The 15,980-nt window shown below is 33.1% G+C and overlaps 2 protein-coding genes across 3 annotated transcripts; one reads left to right on the forward strand and one right to left on the reverse strand.

Moving 5' to 3' along the window:
* The first annotated feature begins 1,731 nt into the window (after positions 1-1,731).
* LOC148237318 (aminopeptidase N) lies at positions 1,732-15,284 on the forward strand. Of its 2 annotated transcripts, none has more exons than XM_088181147.1 (15): positions 1,732-1,867; positions 10,474-10,568; positions 10,635-10,912; positions 10,977-11,183; positions 11,250-11,405; positions 11,473-11,603; positions 11,675-11,864; positions 11,923-12,073; positions 12,144-12,355; positions 13,034-13,217; positions 13,588-13,789; positions 13,860-14,137; positions 14,207-14,403; positions 14,471-14,785; positions 14,853-15,284. In XM_088181147.1, the coding sequence occupies exons 2-15, from the start codon at positions 10,497-10,499 to the stop codon at positions 15,133-15,135; spliced, it is 2,856 nt and encodes a 951-aa protein (XP_088037273.1). In that variant the 5' UTR covers positions 1,732-1,867; positions 10,474-10,496; the 3' UTR covers positions 15,136-15,284. The 2 variants fall into 2 exon arrangements, with proteins under 2 accessions (XP_088037273.1, XP_088037272.1); XM_088181146.1 differs by lacking the exon at positions 1,732-1,867 and adding an exon at positions 1,878-1,971.
* Positions 3,201-8,822, reverse strand: LOC148237319 (uncharacterized). Its single transcript, XM_088206204.1, has 3 exons — positions 8,666-8,822; positions 7,200-7,267; positions 3,201-7,132 (listed from the first exon to the last, which is right to left on the reverse strand). Exons 2-3 carry the CDS (start codon positions 7,263-7,265, stop codon positions 3,344-3,346), a joined length of 3,855 nt encoding a protein of 1,284 aa, XP_088062330.1. The 5' UTR covers positions 7,266-7,267; positions 8,666-8,822; the 3' UTR covers positions 3,201-3,343.
* Positions 15,285-15,980: the final 696 nt, after the last annotated feature.

Genomic DNA, 15,980 nt, shown 5'->3' on the forward strand with positions numbered 1-15,980 from the left:
TTAACCGTTACGTTGCAATAAGATAAAAAGTTTTTAAATCATTATCAATTGCTTATTTTAATATGTGTGAATATCTTAATTAAATAAAATATTAACAACTATACATCGGTTTTAATTTTTTATTGAAACATTTTTTTAATTTTTATAATTAAATACTCTTTAAGCAAAATACGAAAATCAAATATTTTAGTTTATAATATAAATTATAGCTCTGTGTCAGTTAATAATAAAACCGAACCGGGTACCCGATTAATTTATGTGAAAATACCCGAGAACCGGGTAATGAATTTGGCCAGGTTTTATTGTAATCTTGCATGGAAGATATCCTACCGTGTGTTCTCACCATGACGGCGATGACACAATTTTATTGCTTTTGATTTCTGTGAATTTATAATACTATTTTTGCTTTTATTATTAGACAAAATTCAGTTTTAATGTATTTTGTTTAATCTCAACTTCTGGAAAGTCGTAAAATCTTGCAGTCGCCGTCGTAGTGTGAACGCTCGGCTACGTCAGTGCGGTGAAATGGATTAAGCGCCATGTGAACGCACGGCGCTTACATCACTTCGTTTCGAACGCGTACTTTTAACCATTTAAGAGGACAGTTTTTCACATTTCGCCTTTGAACCTTTTGACCTGACCGTCCTCAAACGGCTCGGTTGTTTGTCGGTCTTCCGCCGTTCCCAATCGCCGGCCGCGCGGATTAACAGGGTAATTGGCCAATTGGGCCGATTTGCCGTTCAATGGGACCCGTCAACAACACCGGGAAACCCGGGATTGTCAAACGGCGGACGTGACCTCGGACATACGTGCGCGGCTTTCCAAAATAAATCAATCAGGCAGTGGAATTACTGTCTTGGGTAATTGAGTTAGTGAAAATTTCAGGACAGCAGGGCGAGCACGCGGGTTTTTTAATCTTCTCTGATAAATAATAACTTTTTCGCTACGCGGTTTGATAATATATATATGTATAAGCCTATACGATTATTTTGCTGAAGCTCTTTCTATATGTAAGCTATGATATTCGTTTATCCATCGAGTATTTCACTCGTTCTGGAGTACGGCATGGATTTAATTTGGGTCCTCTGCTCCTTCCTCTCTGAATCAATAGCATACATACAGCAGTTTAGAACTCATTACAAAGGTGGTCGATCGACAACCAGTTATCATTCAACATTCGATATTATAATATATTCGTTTTTTGTACGATCAGCCTTGAGACAGTATTGCATGAAGCTTATGAATTTTGACTTATTAACAACTAAAAGTCTTTTAGGCTTTTCTTTAAAACACTGAGCTGGACCTCCTACCTAGGCTGTCGTGAGTGATATCTGGGGTCACATAAGGCAGCGCGAAAGTGTCGATGACCATCAGTGTGGATATTTAATTTAGGAATACGAATATACTTTATTTCTGCGACAACGTTAGAGAACGTCCCTTTAACACAAGTAATCCAGAATCTCAACTAACCACATATGAGGATGATTTATAAGAGTTGCTATATGTTTTTGTTACTTTTTTAATGGTCATTCTTACTTTTGTGGACTATTATCCATATTTTGTTATGTATAGGTGTAATAATAAATAATAAACACAGTTATGTCACATACTAAATTTATTTATATAAATATAATTTACAAACTTGTTACATCTTAAAATACTTATAAGGATACGTCCATAAAGGTATATTAGGATAGACAGTAATTGATCCAGATTGGTTTCTTTGTAAATACTTCAATAGAGAGAGAGATGAACGGTGCCGCGTTTGCGATGACGGTACCCTTTTTCGTTGCGCAATTTTCGCTTCAAACCCTATTTGCTTTAGTTGGTTAAGTGACGCGAAACTGAACGACAACAATAATTGCAAGTAAGTGGTCGAATTCAATCCGTTTTAACTAGGGTCCTCGTTGTTCTGCCGGGACAGTCGTTTCAGTTACAGTGTTTCTACGGCCGGGACTGCACACTTACGAGGTAAACTAAAAAAATCTTAACCCTTTCACCAATTCAACTTTTGGTTAGCATCGCCCATTCGCTCAAATCAAACTAATTTACTTCGTTGATGAAGGATCTATTATGTAAGGAGGTCTAGTTGGACACGTCCTTAGAATATGGAAGTTGAACACTCGACTGCGAAGCCATTTTAAATAGCCCGCTGGAATATATGCATCTAAAATATATTCTTTTACTTAAAATTTAATTTTAAATATATGTGGCAAATATTTTTTTATTAGCTGCTTAAAAAATAGCAAATATCAAGTTAAATATACATATATAAATATAAAAAATGTGATTCAAAATAATATAATACAATTTATGAAATGATTAATTTTTGCTTAATAACAAATGAGGTAGTATAAAAAAAAACAATTGAACAATAAAGCAATTTATTTTATGTAAATTAGTGTAAATTTTAAAAAATAGTAATGTAGTGAAATTTACTTTTGCATTTTTCTTAAATATGTATAAAAAATCTTCGTGAATAATTAGTAACTAAATTTAAAAAAATATTATATTAAACCATTACAACTCGACGTTCAGAAAGTTGAAATATATTTGATTAATATAGTAAGTAATCTTAGTCTATCTCTAGTCAATTATGGGTCGATGAAAAAAGTAAATTAAGAATCACTTTTGCAGAATTATAGAAAGTAAAAAAATATTAGGAAGCTTCATACATTTTTATTAAAAAAGTAGGTCTAATAAAAATATAATTTTAATGCATCTGATTAATTAATTTTACTAAATAAAAATTGAGGCAATCTATAAAAATATTTTACATCAATAAAATTACAAAATATTTTCATTAAACTATAAACTACAACATAAAAAATAAAGTAAATCACATAAGCGTTTTAATGACGAAAAGTAAAGATATTCCTGAAAGGATCGATATTCAAAGTTTTTTTACATATCTTAGGCATTCATTTAATTTTATTTTAAGCCATTTTCTTTAAAGAAACATAACACAATTTTAATCGCTATGCAGAAATATTTTTAGTAGAAGTTTGAGAGTAAATTATTGCAAATTTACTCATTTATTTTACATTTTTTAATACTATAAATATTTTAATTTTATATAATATTTAAATACCACCTTATTTATAAATTGTCAAAATTGTAAAATGAAAAATTGAGGGAGAAGAAATGGGCGTGCGGAACGTATGTAACGCGCGCCCTTATCTCTCACTCGCTCTCGTCACTTAACACGCGAGTGAGCAAAAGAGGAAGTATTCCACCTTACGCGCGTGGTATGAACATCTTCATACAAAAAGGACTTAAAAATATACTCATTTTTTATCTTAGGATAGAGCGAATCTGTGGCTTTTTTACTGTGTATCTTAATTTAGTTTCGAATTGATGTCTGATTAGATATATTAGAGCTAGACATTGGATCTCTTGAAGAAGTCGATTTTTCGCGTACTAAAGAAACCCAGAGCACTCTAGTAGCAGGATCACAAATCACAAAGTATACGAATAGTACAAAACCTTGCATTGTAGCAGTCAAGCAGAATAGATACGAAAATATAATCCTTCCTCCAGTCACCGCCAGTAGTCCGAATATCCATGTCAAACCCAATAAGAAGAACAGCAAGATAGATAGTCTCAATTGAGATGCAACAATCTCAGGATCTTTGCCGCGTCTTTTACCATCAGGTCCAATTAGCACAGATCGCATCACAAGAACGAAAACTATCAAGTTGGTCAACACTATGCAACCAACTGGTAGCAAAACGCTGAAATACAAGCCATACCCTTGCGGATAGCACAGAGCTGTAGATTCTTGACTTGAATTTGGTAGATAAGCTTGGTTATCGACAAGTATTAGAATAAGTATAGGCAAAACTGGAACGCCCCATCCTATAAGAGAGAATTTTACCATGAATCTAGCTGGTCTTTGAGCGCCTAAAACTTTAACGTATCTAGCAAACTGCAGCAGAGCAGTCATCAACATCCACATAAAAGCGGCTAGAACGGAATAATGCAACAAACCCCCTAAGATCATACAATGCACATCGCTTTCATACAACCCGTCTTGAGACACCATCATCACTGATTGTAAAGCGATTGCAGCTGAAAGCTGCAATAATACTTTAGTACCTGGTTTCTTGCGCCAAGATCTGAATAAAACGGCTGTTACGCCTATTCCAGCTACACCTAGCAAAGATAGCGAGCAACCAACTAAAGTTATGGCATTCAAAGCTCTTCCGTGATAATGATGTATTATAATATCACCAGGAGTTTCGTTTCCGTTGTTACTGAAACCCAAGATCAATTGAGCAAAATTAGTCAGATGAAAGCATGCACATACGTCCAATTCTCCATAGCTTGCTACAAAATAACAACCTTTTTTGGACCATCCACCCATTGACCCATGATGATGTGATTGAAAATCCCAATACACGCATTGCCTATCTGAATTCTTGCTTTTATCTAATCTTCTATAAACAATTGGAACTGGAAGTGGTAGTTCAGATTCGTATCCCGGAAGCGTAATACTGACTACTCTACTATTAACTCGATCTTTGTCAGGCTTAGTTTCTTGGAATACAATATCGCTATAAAATATATCTATGATAATGTTTGGAAGCATAATATTTGACATGGTGTTATTATCTAAATGGTTAATAAAAGCAAACATATCCATAAGATCTTCCGGCAACCATGTAGCTATCTCTAAGCCTTCTAATGCCAATACATCATTAACAGTAGTGTTTGATGTCAATTGAACTACTTCCATATCCAAGAAAGAAGTAGAATTAGTATTATCTCTCCTTAATAACGCTAATCCTGTAACGTTATTAACTGAAGGATTGCTGATTTGAAGTATATATTGAGGCGTAACTGCTACATCTATTCCCTTTTCATGATTCAATAATGTATCACTTTCATTCTGAGCTATTTTTGCTAAGATCATATCTAAGCTTTCTAATAGAACATTAGAAGAATTCATAGTTTGCGCCATATTCAGACAAGGTTCTTCTATATTCATTATACTATCAATAGCTGTAGCGATATTGATACTATCACCAAGCTCTATCAAAGAAGAATTCTGATCAGATAATTCCACGATGGTTTTCAAAGACAGAGAAAGAAAGTAAACATCAGCAGGTATCATATCTGCTTTATCGTCCAGGATGAGAATCATATCGTGTGTTAGAAAAGTTGAAGTGGTTTCAATATTTGTATGTCCTTTTGCTATATTATATAGGAATGTGGTTCTGTTGGTTGCTTCATAATCTCTACTGCATTCACCTAACACTTCCATCCATCTACCTCCATACATAAACGATCCGCCACATTGTCTCGTGACTGGCAAACCATTACTCTGCATGCAGAACTCTTTAGGCGCTGTTATATCTCCGATCGGAGTTATTTCCCAATGTAAAGAAAATTTGAGATTATTTACAGGCATACAAAACATTGTACTAGCCAGCGATAAGAAATTGTATTCATCGACATTAGCAAAAACATTTTTACAAATATTTTCCAAGAAATAAAAGGCCGTAACAATCTTGCAATTTACAGGACCGTAGCATCTTACATAGTCGTCTAAATCTACATCTACATGAAATATTATCACAGCATTGCCTTCGGCACTCATACTCTCAACTTCCATTATTCTTACTTCTTCGGCCTTTAACATGTATTTGATTCTTTCAGCTTCGACTTCCCAATATGGATTGCAAGTGCTGAGATCTTTACAGATTCCTTTCACTTCCATTTTTAAAACAAACGCGTGGTAATCCGTCGTTTTAGCAAACACCAAAACTTTAGATGTTTTGATGAGATCAAAGCTAATAGAACTATGACCTTCGCACCAATATTCACCCGAACTGTCATTTATAATTTCAACATCATATGTACTTTTTTCTACGTCGTTATTATTGATTGTTTTCTCATTAGATTGACGTATCAAACTTTTAAGAGCAAATTTAGTTTCTTTGGATGGAGAGTCATCTATCTCGGCTGTTCTAACAAATCCATTAGCATTTGTGAAGCATTGGACTCCAACTTTATTAACATCCTTCTTCCAAAGACTACGAGGATTGTATACGATCAACGAAAGCTTATCTGACTCGAATGAATAATGCAATGTCATTTCAACTTCTTTCTTTTCTGGTATAATTTTACAAGCCATACACGTCAGATTATTTTCTTCCCCTAAAAGCAACCACTTGAATTTATCATCGATTATCCCTTTAGCTGATTCACTAACAGAGAAATTTGTTTGAGAACCCCAATTTAAATAAGAAACTGTAATATTTGGATACCATACATATCCCTCATTATTTTTGGATAAAGCAGTCCAACAGCGATTCTTTTTTTTATAATAAGCCTTAGACGCTTCTTGAATTAGATAGTTATCAATGCTGTCCAATATCTGTAAGGGTTGCTTGCAATGATTTTTATAAAAATCATTCCATGAAATAGGCATCTTATTAAATTCCAATCCATAACATCTTCCACTATTAAAAGCATATCTTGAAGCTTGATATCCTAAAGGACAATGCAACTGTAAGAGATGATCTCCTTTAAAAATACATATTGATGGATATTGATAAGAACAGTTATCAGTTTTAACTGTAAATTTATCTAAATCTAATAGAAGGCAGCTTTGAATGACTGGTAGACGCGTGTATATAATTTTATCGTTAAACTCTACCGTCTTACCCCATTTTCCGAGCAAAGTCCAAGTGATTTCACCGAATGGAACGATCCTCTTAGCTGGTATCCAAATCAGTTTCTTATCTTCGAATATCAACTTGCTCTTTAACAATTCCAATTCTTCTTTTTTGAGGTCGAATATTGTTTTGGAAGATCCTGATGAGAGGCATGGAAAATTCCAGCTTTGCGGATCGTTTTGTGTATAGCAGAATAGCAGTTTCTTGTCAGAGTCCATGATGGGGTAGTAATCAGGCGGACAAGGATCTGGTGTAGGTTGAGATTGTGTCGTATGGCAGTTGGGTACATCGTTGTGCTTTGGTGTCCATGTTGAGTTACTACATCTCCTGGTGATTAGTTCTTGATTTTCTGATAGGCACATGGGGCTTGAAGCAACATTGTATTTGGAAGATGGAGATATTGGCCAAATTACTGGATTCTTTTCATTCGTGGTTTCTTCAGGACAGTTCTAAAAAATTAAAGCTGTACATTAAAATTTGGAAATGAAATGATAAGCTTATAGAATATTATAATACCTTCTTAGTGGCCGCTACTGCAGAGTAAATACCAAGGCAAAGACGAAACCAGATCCAAACGAGCATTTCTGAGAACATAGTGTAATAAGCTTATGAAAAAAGTAGATAGAAATACACTATATACATGAAAGATGTTGTTAATATTTATTTATATTCTTAATTTATTCAGGTAATATAGCTATTTGTTTCTACACTAAGCAAATTTAAGCAAAACATAGATACAAAATATAATTTAAACATAAAACAGACTTTATTTCTTTTGCATGAAGGTGTTTATATACTCCATTGAAGAAATCTGCTAAATTTTATTTTTTGCAGATTATCCTAAGAATATTATTATACAAATTCACACCTCTGTACATTATTCCCCTGGCCATACTCATTTTATTAAGCCTAACTATCCTTAAATTGTCTTTATTTCTAGAAATAAATCTATGTACATCCTTATTTCTTATTTAATACTTATAAAATACTCTAGTAGCATATTATTTTCTTACTTATATATAAATACTAAAACATTCATCTTCAATATTTCTTCAACATCCAACTATTCCAATCTACCAATAATAATTTTACAACTACTAAATTTATTGTTATTTCAAACTACTTTGATTGCCCTATTTTATATTTTTACAACATCGTTTTATCTTATTTATAAAGTATATTGAATGTTAAAACTTATAAAATATGGTGGGCGTTAATTATGATGTTAGAGGATATTAGAAAGTGACACGTATAGCAAAATACGCAATTATTAAAACTCCCAAGGTATTCAGAAACCATAACCAATAGTTACTCGTATAATTTATTGTCAACGGGAAGCGACCACAATGGTTTTGCTTATAAAGGGCCACCCAGGAAGCAAACTCACGCGTCATTAGAGGAGGTATACATTATAGGCGGAGCCTAATGGTACGTTGGTTTACATGTTATCCATCAAAACAAGTAACAAAAAAGAAAACTTTGAAGAGAAAGAAAGATTAATCAGAGGCTCAGGACAGAGATTAGCAAAAATCAGAGCAACGACTATACCACTCTACATTGATCCTGTCCTTCTAGATCAATTTAGATAAAAAAGTTAATTGCGTTAAAAATAAAATAGTTACACGTCACTCATATTATTCCCATACGTTCGGGCACACACGTTGAGTCATCGCATATGCGTCATTGACCATCTCACTAGCGTAACGCAAACTTTAGTAAAATATTGTAATATATTTTTTATAATAATCCTTAACATTTAAAAATCAATGACGAGTTATCTTATATACGAAATTTGTAATAAACTGAACTGATTATATTTTATAAAAACATCTTAATCGACTATGACACGTGAGAATAATATTGTTGTATGTAATAAAATCAGATGTGTGTATTATAGGCCTGCTATCAATATATATATATATACATACAATTCAGTTATTTATCAACTAGTATATATTACAAAAAAAAAACAATTTAATTACCAATGGTAAATGTGTTCTTGGTTGGATGTCATAGCCACTTTATATGAGTGGTTCAATATGTGGAATTATTCAGCACTGTTGATCTTTTCTCTTATAGTTTTTGATTTGGTAGTAGATGCGCAGTGGTCTGACCATCGACGATTCGTCTGACGATATCAGTATATTGTTTCATCTTTTCAGCTCTCCATCGAGATAACGAATCCAAAAAAGTGTTTACTTTGCGTTATTGCGCTACCCAGAACAACCGGTCATATCGTAATATCTATACAATTAGCTTGTTAAATATTTAACGTCACTTCATGGCTATTAAAATGGGTAAGGGCTGCCACTTTTATACGTCACTGGCAATATTTCATATTTTCTAAATGAGAATTTTCACTACCATTGTGACTGCGCGATTTTATTGCTTCTGACGTAAATTTATGACTTCAGAGGAATGATAATTGTTTTTTATGCATGAATTCAAATTCAAAAACATATTTTTTTTAAGTTGCAAAACAGTAAACATGCCACCTTTAAAAATGTGCAATACAATAAGCTATTTGTGCACGGGCTTCAATTGTGTTGATTTGAAAGTCTAGGTTGGCACTAGGTCGATTTTGCGTAAGCTCCACTGGTAGTGAGCTCAAATTAAAAGTGAAATTTCTTGCAGCGGTATTCAGGCTGATATATTATCGGGGAAATGCGAGGAGATCGAATATTATCATGTCTGGCATCTTCTTGAGCAATCATGGATGATTTGAGCAGTACTGAAATCCCGTAATTATCTTATGAAAATGTTCTATAACGTTTCCCGTTCTCTTTTTTGTCCATCAGCTAAACGTGCGCATTATTTTATTAAATATCTGAACTATGCCAGGCCATCTTTAATTTTATTAATTGCGTCGAAAATAAAATTTTAGCGTCATATCGCTATTATCATTAGTGGACTGCTAAATGCCGATATTTTTATTTGCGCAGTAGCAAATAATTCATTAGTTTTTTTTATGTATTATCGCTTATTGGATTGCTATGATTCAAGGTAGCCGCCACAATTACCTTAGCAGCATTTCTATTAAAATTAAAAAAAAAAGATTTTATTTAAGGCTAAAGTCTGTTGAAATAGATATAATACTTAAAGAAATAAAATATTATTTTAAAAAGTGGCAACCCTAAATTTTATTATAAAGCTGCATCCATATTTTTCTGGAAACGCGCAATTATATTCTTATTTAATATTTTTTTGAAATGGCCTTATTTTATTTCATCGGAAAATATTGTCGTTTTTATGATGATTTTACGGCCGATCGCAGATTATTTTTAGTTTAGGCTCTGAGAAAAAGAATCTGTATAAAGTGTATAAAGACCAGAAAAACTATTTAAAGATGTATTATATACATAATTTTCAAAACTGCTGACAGATTAAAATATGCATAGAAATAAATACTGCATCAATGTTTACATAGTTTATTGACCCCAAACAAAAAGTTACTAATGTATTTGCACAAGCGGACGAAATGGAAAAAGTCTTGTGTCAATTTTGTGTGAGCTCAAACGGTGGCAAGTTCAGGTCTAAGCTATCCTGTATTTCATTTAAATGTGACGCGATTTTAGTGTAGTGGAGTTTTGGCTTGTATATTATTATAGAAATGGAATCAATAACTCTCAACAACAAATTTCATTTTTTTCACACATTTTTTATTTGTATTACATTGCTTATTTTAGAAGCATCTTTTTTGTTCGGACAGTTGCGTAGAAAAATGAAAATTTTCACTACGCGGCATCTTGGTAATTGTTTGTCTCATATTAAAAAAAAAAAACATTTTCAGATATAATAGGTTGCAAAACCAATATGGCGGCGTTTAAAGCCGCTCTTCTATGTCTCCTGATAGCTTATTCAACTGGCAGCGTTTTAAAAGCTAAGGTATATTTTATTTTAATAAAAAAATAGTTATATGAAGCATAAGGGTTAACTTTTTTCATTTTTCAGCAACCTGGTATCTTAACCAATATGATGAAAGACCGCCACCCTAGAAGTATAGATCTCAGCGCCGCTCATAGTCTGATCAACGAGCAAAAGTTAAAAGTTGATGTAATACCCAAAGGGTATAAGTTAGAGATTGATCCGGATATGGCGAAGAACACTTTCCAGGGAAAAGTGTTAATCAACGTAACCTGGGAGGCTGAGAGCAATGAAATTTCTCTACACGCACACAGCAATTTGAAGATCATACATGCTGAAGTTAGAGCGAAGTGTAACAAGACTAAGTAATTTTATTGTATAACATATGAGAATAAAATACTGGAGTTGTAATATTTTTAAATATTTCAGAGGAGACGAAGATGTGTTAACGACATTTGAGATCACCAGTATGGAAATTAACGAAAAAAAGTCTATACTACCCATATATTTGTCTAGTAGTATACCTAAAGGTACTGAAGGCGAGGTGGAGATCACATTTGAAGGAATCCTGGACGTTGGAGCTTCTGAAGCTTTCTTCCAGACGACTGTATATGAGGATCAGTCTGGAAAATCTTTGTAAGATCCTGTATGATCTAAATATAATACTTATATAATTATATTGATTTATATTATTTTAAATAGAGATTTAGTAGCCACTCATTTGAGACCAAACAACGCTAGGAAATTATTTCCCTGTTTTGATGAACCTGGATATAGAACGCCTTTTACACTAAGCATAAGAAGACCGATACATATGACAGCTTTATCTAACATGCCTGTAAAGTGCACCATGGGGATGTAAGCATTATATGCTATTAGCAAGAAATTTTATTTGAGATACTTAAGATACTTTAATTATCTTCAGACCAAATACTGATAGCGTGTGGGACCATTTTGAAACTACACCACCAATGTCTACATATTCTTTGGGAGTCGTTGTAGCTAATCTAACAAAAATTGAAAGTATAACAGTAGAGATGTATGGACAAACTATTGGTATGTATTTTATATAATATATTGAAGTATGAAGAAGTAGAGTTTTATAATTTATATATTTCATAATGTAGAGATTAACCTTTGGTCGCGAGATAATTTCAAAGAAGCTCTAAACGAGACTATGGCTAAAGTAGAGAAGGTCTTTAGGGAGATCACTGAGTATTGGAACTTGGCTTTACCTATGAAGAAGTTAGACTTGGTAGCTCTGCCTTATTACATGGGTGTCAAACCAGCAGATAGTTGGGGTCTTATCGTTTTCAAGTTAGTATAACATTGCTTTTGGTTTATGAATCGATGGTTGAGTGCCAATATGTTTTAGGGAAAGCGAGTTATCTTCGAGAGGATACTTCAAATTGTCCCAAGAGCTGATGTACCAATGGATCGGCGCTTTAGTATCGCCGTCATGGTGGAGTGATGCGCATATCAACAAAGCCCTTGTGGGATATCTATCGGCAGCTACGGCTATTAAGGTTGCACTTAAAACGGGCAAGATTAGACTATCAATGGAATTTTGTTTTATGAATGACTTAATTATTATAGATGGATAATGGTTCAGAAATGGATGGAAAATGGCCAATGACTATCTTGTACTCTCTGTACTACGAGTTCAGCAAGAGATATCCTCATTCCCGAATCACCGGAATGAAGCAGGAGACCACTTGCAGTAAGATCGAACTTTTGTTTAGAATGATGAACTACACAATCGGAGAAAAGGCATTCAGGAAAGGACTGCAAAATTTCATAAAAACAAAGTGAGTTATGGAGCTTATAAATATTTCACAACGGCGAATACTACGTTAGAAGTACATATAAATTAGTATCAAAGTCAAAACCGTATTTTAAACGTTTATTTGATGGTTGGAAAAGGATATTGCAGAATCAGACCGTGCACTTATTAACCGTCTTACTTACAATTGAGCTTAACAACCGTTTCAGTTGCTAATCTTTGAATACTATATAACTACTTCTACTTACATATATATACTTAGGGTAATTTTAGGATCTCCTGGTAATAATTATTACTACTGCATTCATTTTCTTGAAGTCGCGGAATAGGTGCTTCTTAAGAAATCTATCTAAAATGATCGTAGCCCACAGAACAGAAATCGTGATCGACCAGTCGACCGCAGAGTTATTTGCGGTCGCCCTCGTATAAGTATGATATACATCTTTCTTGTGCTAAAATGCTTGTCTATACAAAATAATAGTTTAAATATGAAAGAATATTTAAGAGACTGAGGATTGAACTGTCACATAGTCTAGGATTTATTATTTATATTTGTATGAAACAACATTAGATATAAGCTGGCGATTCCGTCACTGGAAGACTGACATCAACAATTTTAATCAATTATTCATATTCAGCTCTTATGTTATGAGTACAATAGTTCTCTTTCTACAAAATATAAATTCGTGATTAATAATTTCAGACAATATGGAGTATTTACTGGTGAAGACATTTGGAAAGCGCTGCACAGTGCGGCAGTTGAAGAAAATACTATTTCAAGTGAAATGAATATAAATGATATTGCAACTTCGTGGGTAACTAAAGATCGACTCCCTGTTGTTTCTATAGAACGGAATTATGATAAAAATACAGCAATGGCAAGCCAGGTAAATATTGCAGTCTTGAATTCTTTGGACACTATATTCTTTTAGGATTTAGAATACATAAACAGATTATTTAAAATAAGAAAGAGTTAAAGTATAGTGATACTGAAGATACGACTCATAAAAAATATCCTAAAAGTATTAAAAAGTAAGCAAATATATATTCATATTGTTTTGAAGACATTAATCAAGATCAACTAAATTTTTCTAAAAGAACATAGGTTTGTAACAACTTCACAATCTGATCGTAATGATTTTTTATTGTTTACAACAATACAATGTAAAATTATCAAGAAAACAGTAACACCAGATAATGAAATCCTTGAAATATTTTTAATGCCATGAGATAGTATTAGTAAACATGTTTTTTTAGAGGCTATATTTACGCGAGCGTCCTCATGACGTCCCAGGACAAGACAAGCTCTTATGGTGGATACCTCTAATCGTAATCAAACAAGACAATCTAAATTTCGCTAATACTAAACCTGTCGCTTGGATGGCAAAAGTGAAAGAGTTGAAGCTAGAAAACATGCCCAATGAAGACCAGTTTATAATAGTTAACCCAGAAGAAATAGGTATTGTATAGCACTATAACGCGAATCAGGTTTGTTTGCGCTAGAATAACAAGACTATAAATCTTCTCAGGTCCGTTCCCCGTCAACTACGACGAGAAAAACTGGAACATGTTGGCCAAATATCTCATGTCTACGTCTAGACTAAACATTCCGGTGAACACCAGAGCGAAGCTGTTACACGATGCATGGAATTTAGCTTATGCTGGAGACTTAAGTTTCGCTACTGCCCTTAACATGACATTGTTTTTGAATGAAGAAAGGCACCATCTGGTCTGGGATCCAGTTTTTACGATGATAGATCACATAGGAAGACACATTGATAGCTCAGATGTTCATAAAAAGTTTGAGGTGCTTTTTTGCAGTATCAGACATATATAATATTTACAAAATGTTTATGCTCATTATTAAATATTCTAGACTTACGTACGCATGCTCTTGACTCCACTGTATGAAGAACTGGGGGAGCAAACTGAAGAAGATGAAGGTTGGAAGATTAACTTGAGGAACTTAGCCAAAACTTTCCTGTGCAGAGCTGGATATAAACCATGCATCGAAGAAGCGCAGAAGATGTTCAAAGTTTGGATGGATGCTTTTGATCCTGACGAAGGAAATCCGTGAGTGTGTCATTCATCATATCATAATATATTGATATATTTATTAATCTATTTTTAATATTTCTAGAATACCTAATCAATACATTTGTCCTGTTTTCAAATGGGGATCACATAAGGAATGGGAGTTTGGTCTCGATAGAGTTATCAATTTCCCTCCAAATAGAAGACTCAGCGAAAGAACTTACCTATTGAAGACTTTAGCTGGTTGTCCCATTTCTTCTTGGAAGATCGAAAGACTTTTGAATATCACAATTTTGGAAGAGAACGGCAATTTCACAGATAATGATATATTCTTGATCTTCAGCATGTTGACGGGTGGTTCAAGGGGATACACGACTCTCTTCGATTTCCTTAAAAATAATTGGGATACAATCAGAATTAGGTATGTTTTTATACATGTACTTTGAATACAAATAATGATAGTTTTAATGCAACTGTTACATTTTTAGATTTGAGAATAAGACTAACTTATGGGACAATTTGATTTCATCCGCTACTAGCGTTTTCACAACCCAGGAAGGTCTCGATAGGGTTAAGAAGTTGTATCTAGAAAGACAAGGCGAATTTGGAAGCGCAGAGCATATAATAGAAAAGTCTTTGAAGAATATTAGAGAGGAGACTAAATGGAGCGATGACAATTTACCCATTATACAAGATTGGTTGGATAACTACTTGACCAAAGTGTCCAAAAACGGAAAGCATAAAGAGAAGTTCATGGGATACGATCAATAGGAATGTATGATTGTATACAATTTAGATGAATTCATGTGTGATAATGTGTGAATAAAAATAATATGCGTAAGATTGTAAAATATTATTATATTTAATTATTTTCATACTAACCGCATGTATTATTATTTAATAAACGTATTTTTAATAAATCATATTTTTTATTATAACTTCTAGATGAATTTTAATAAATTTAATATAAAAGTTATCTATACACGAGTTAGGGTTTTTAAATAAAACATTGGTGCAACATCGCCTGACTGTGATTGTCACACGCGAAAGCACAGGTAGGAGGTCGGGCTGAATACTGAAACTAAGGTCTAAGTCTTATGCAAATACAAAACAAAGGCTAACTACCTAGTTCTACGAGTACCGACTACTTCGTTAAAATTAAATAATTTACTTTATCAAAAGGCTTCTTGAACTCTGCAAAATATATAATACATCTATTTTATCATTTTGAGGGATATTGGCACCTGTTTCGTGGATGTCATCAGATTTAGTGACCATTGAACGTGTAGCTATTATATAAATAAATGTAGTTGATCTAGGAAAAATTAGTTTATATGATTTGGAACCATTAAGCCGTGGCTAAAGTTATAGTCCTAATTATTTAGAATTGCATTTTTAAGATAGGAGTAACTTTTATGCAGCTCAATAAGAACATTTACAAGAAAATCAGGTACAAAGTCTGGGTTTGAAAATGGACAATTTGATATTTTAGTTTTTTAAACACATGTAATTTATCTACCATAAATATATATATATATATATATATATATATATATATATATATATATATATATATATATATATATATATATATATATATATATATATGTAATATT

The sequence above is a fragment of the Plectrocnemia conspersa genome, unplaced genomic scaffold, assembly GCF_051122295.1.
Source record: "Plectrocnemia conspersa isolate PC_06_02 unplaced genomic scaffold, ASM5112229v1 ptg000002l, whole genome shotgun sequence".
Lineage (NCBI taxonomy): Eukaryota > Metazoa > Arthropoda > Insecta > Trichoptera > Polycentropodidae > Plectrocnemia > Plectrocnemia conspersa.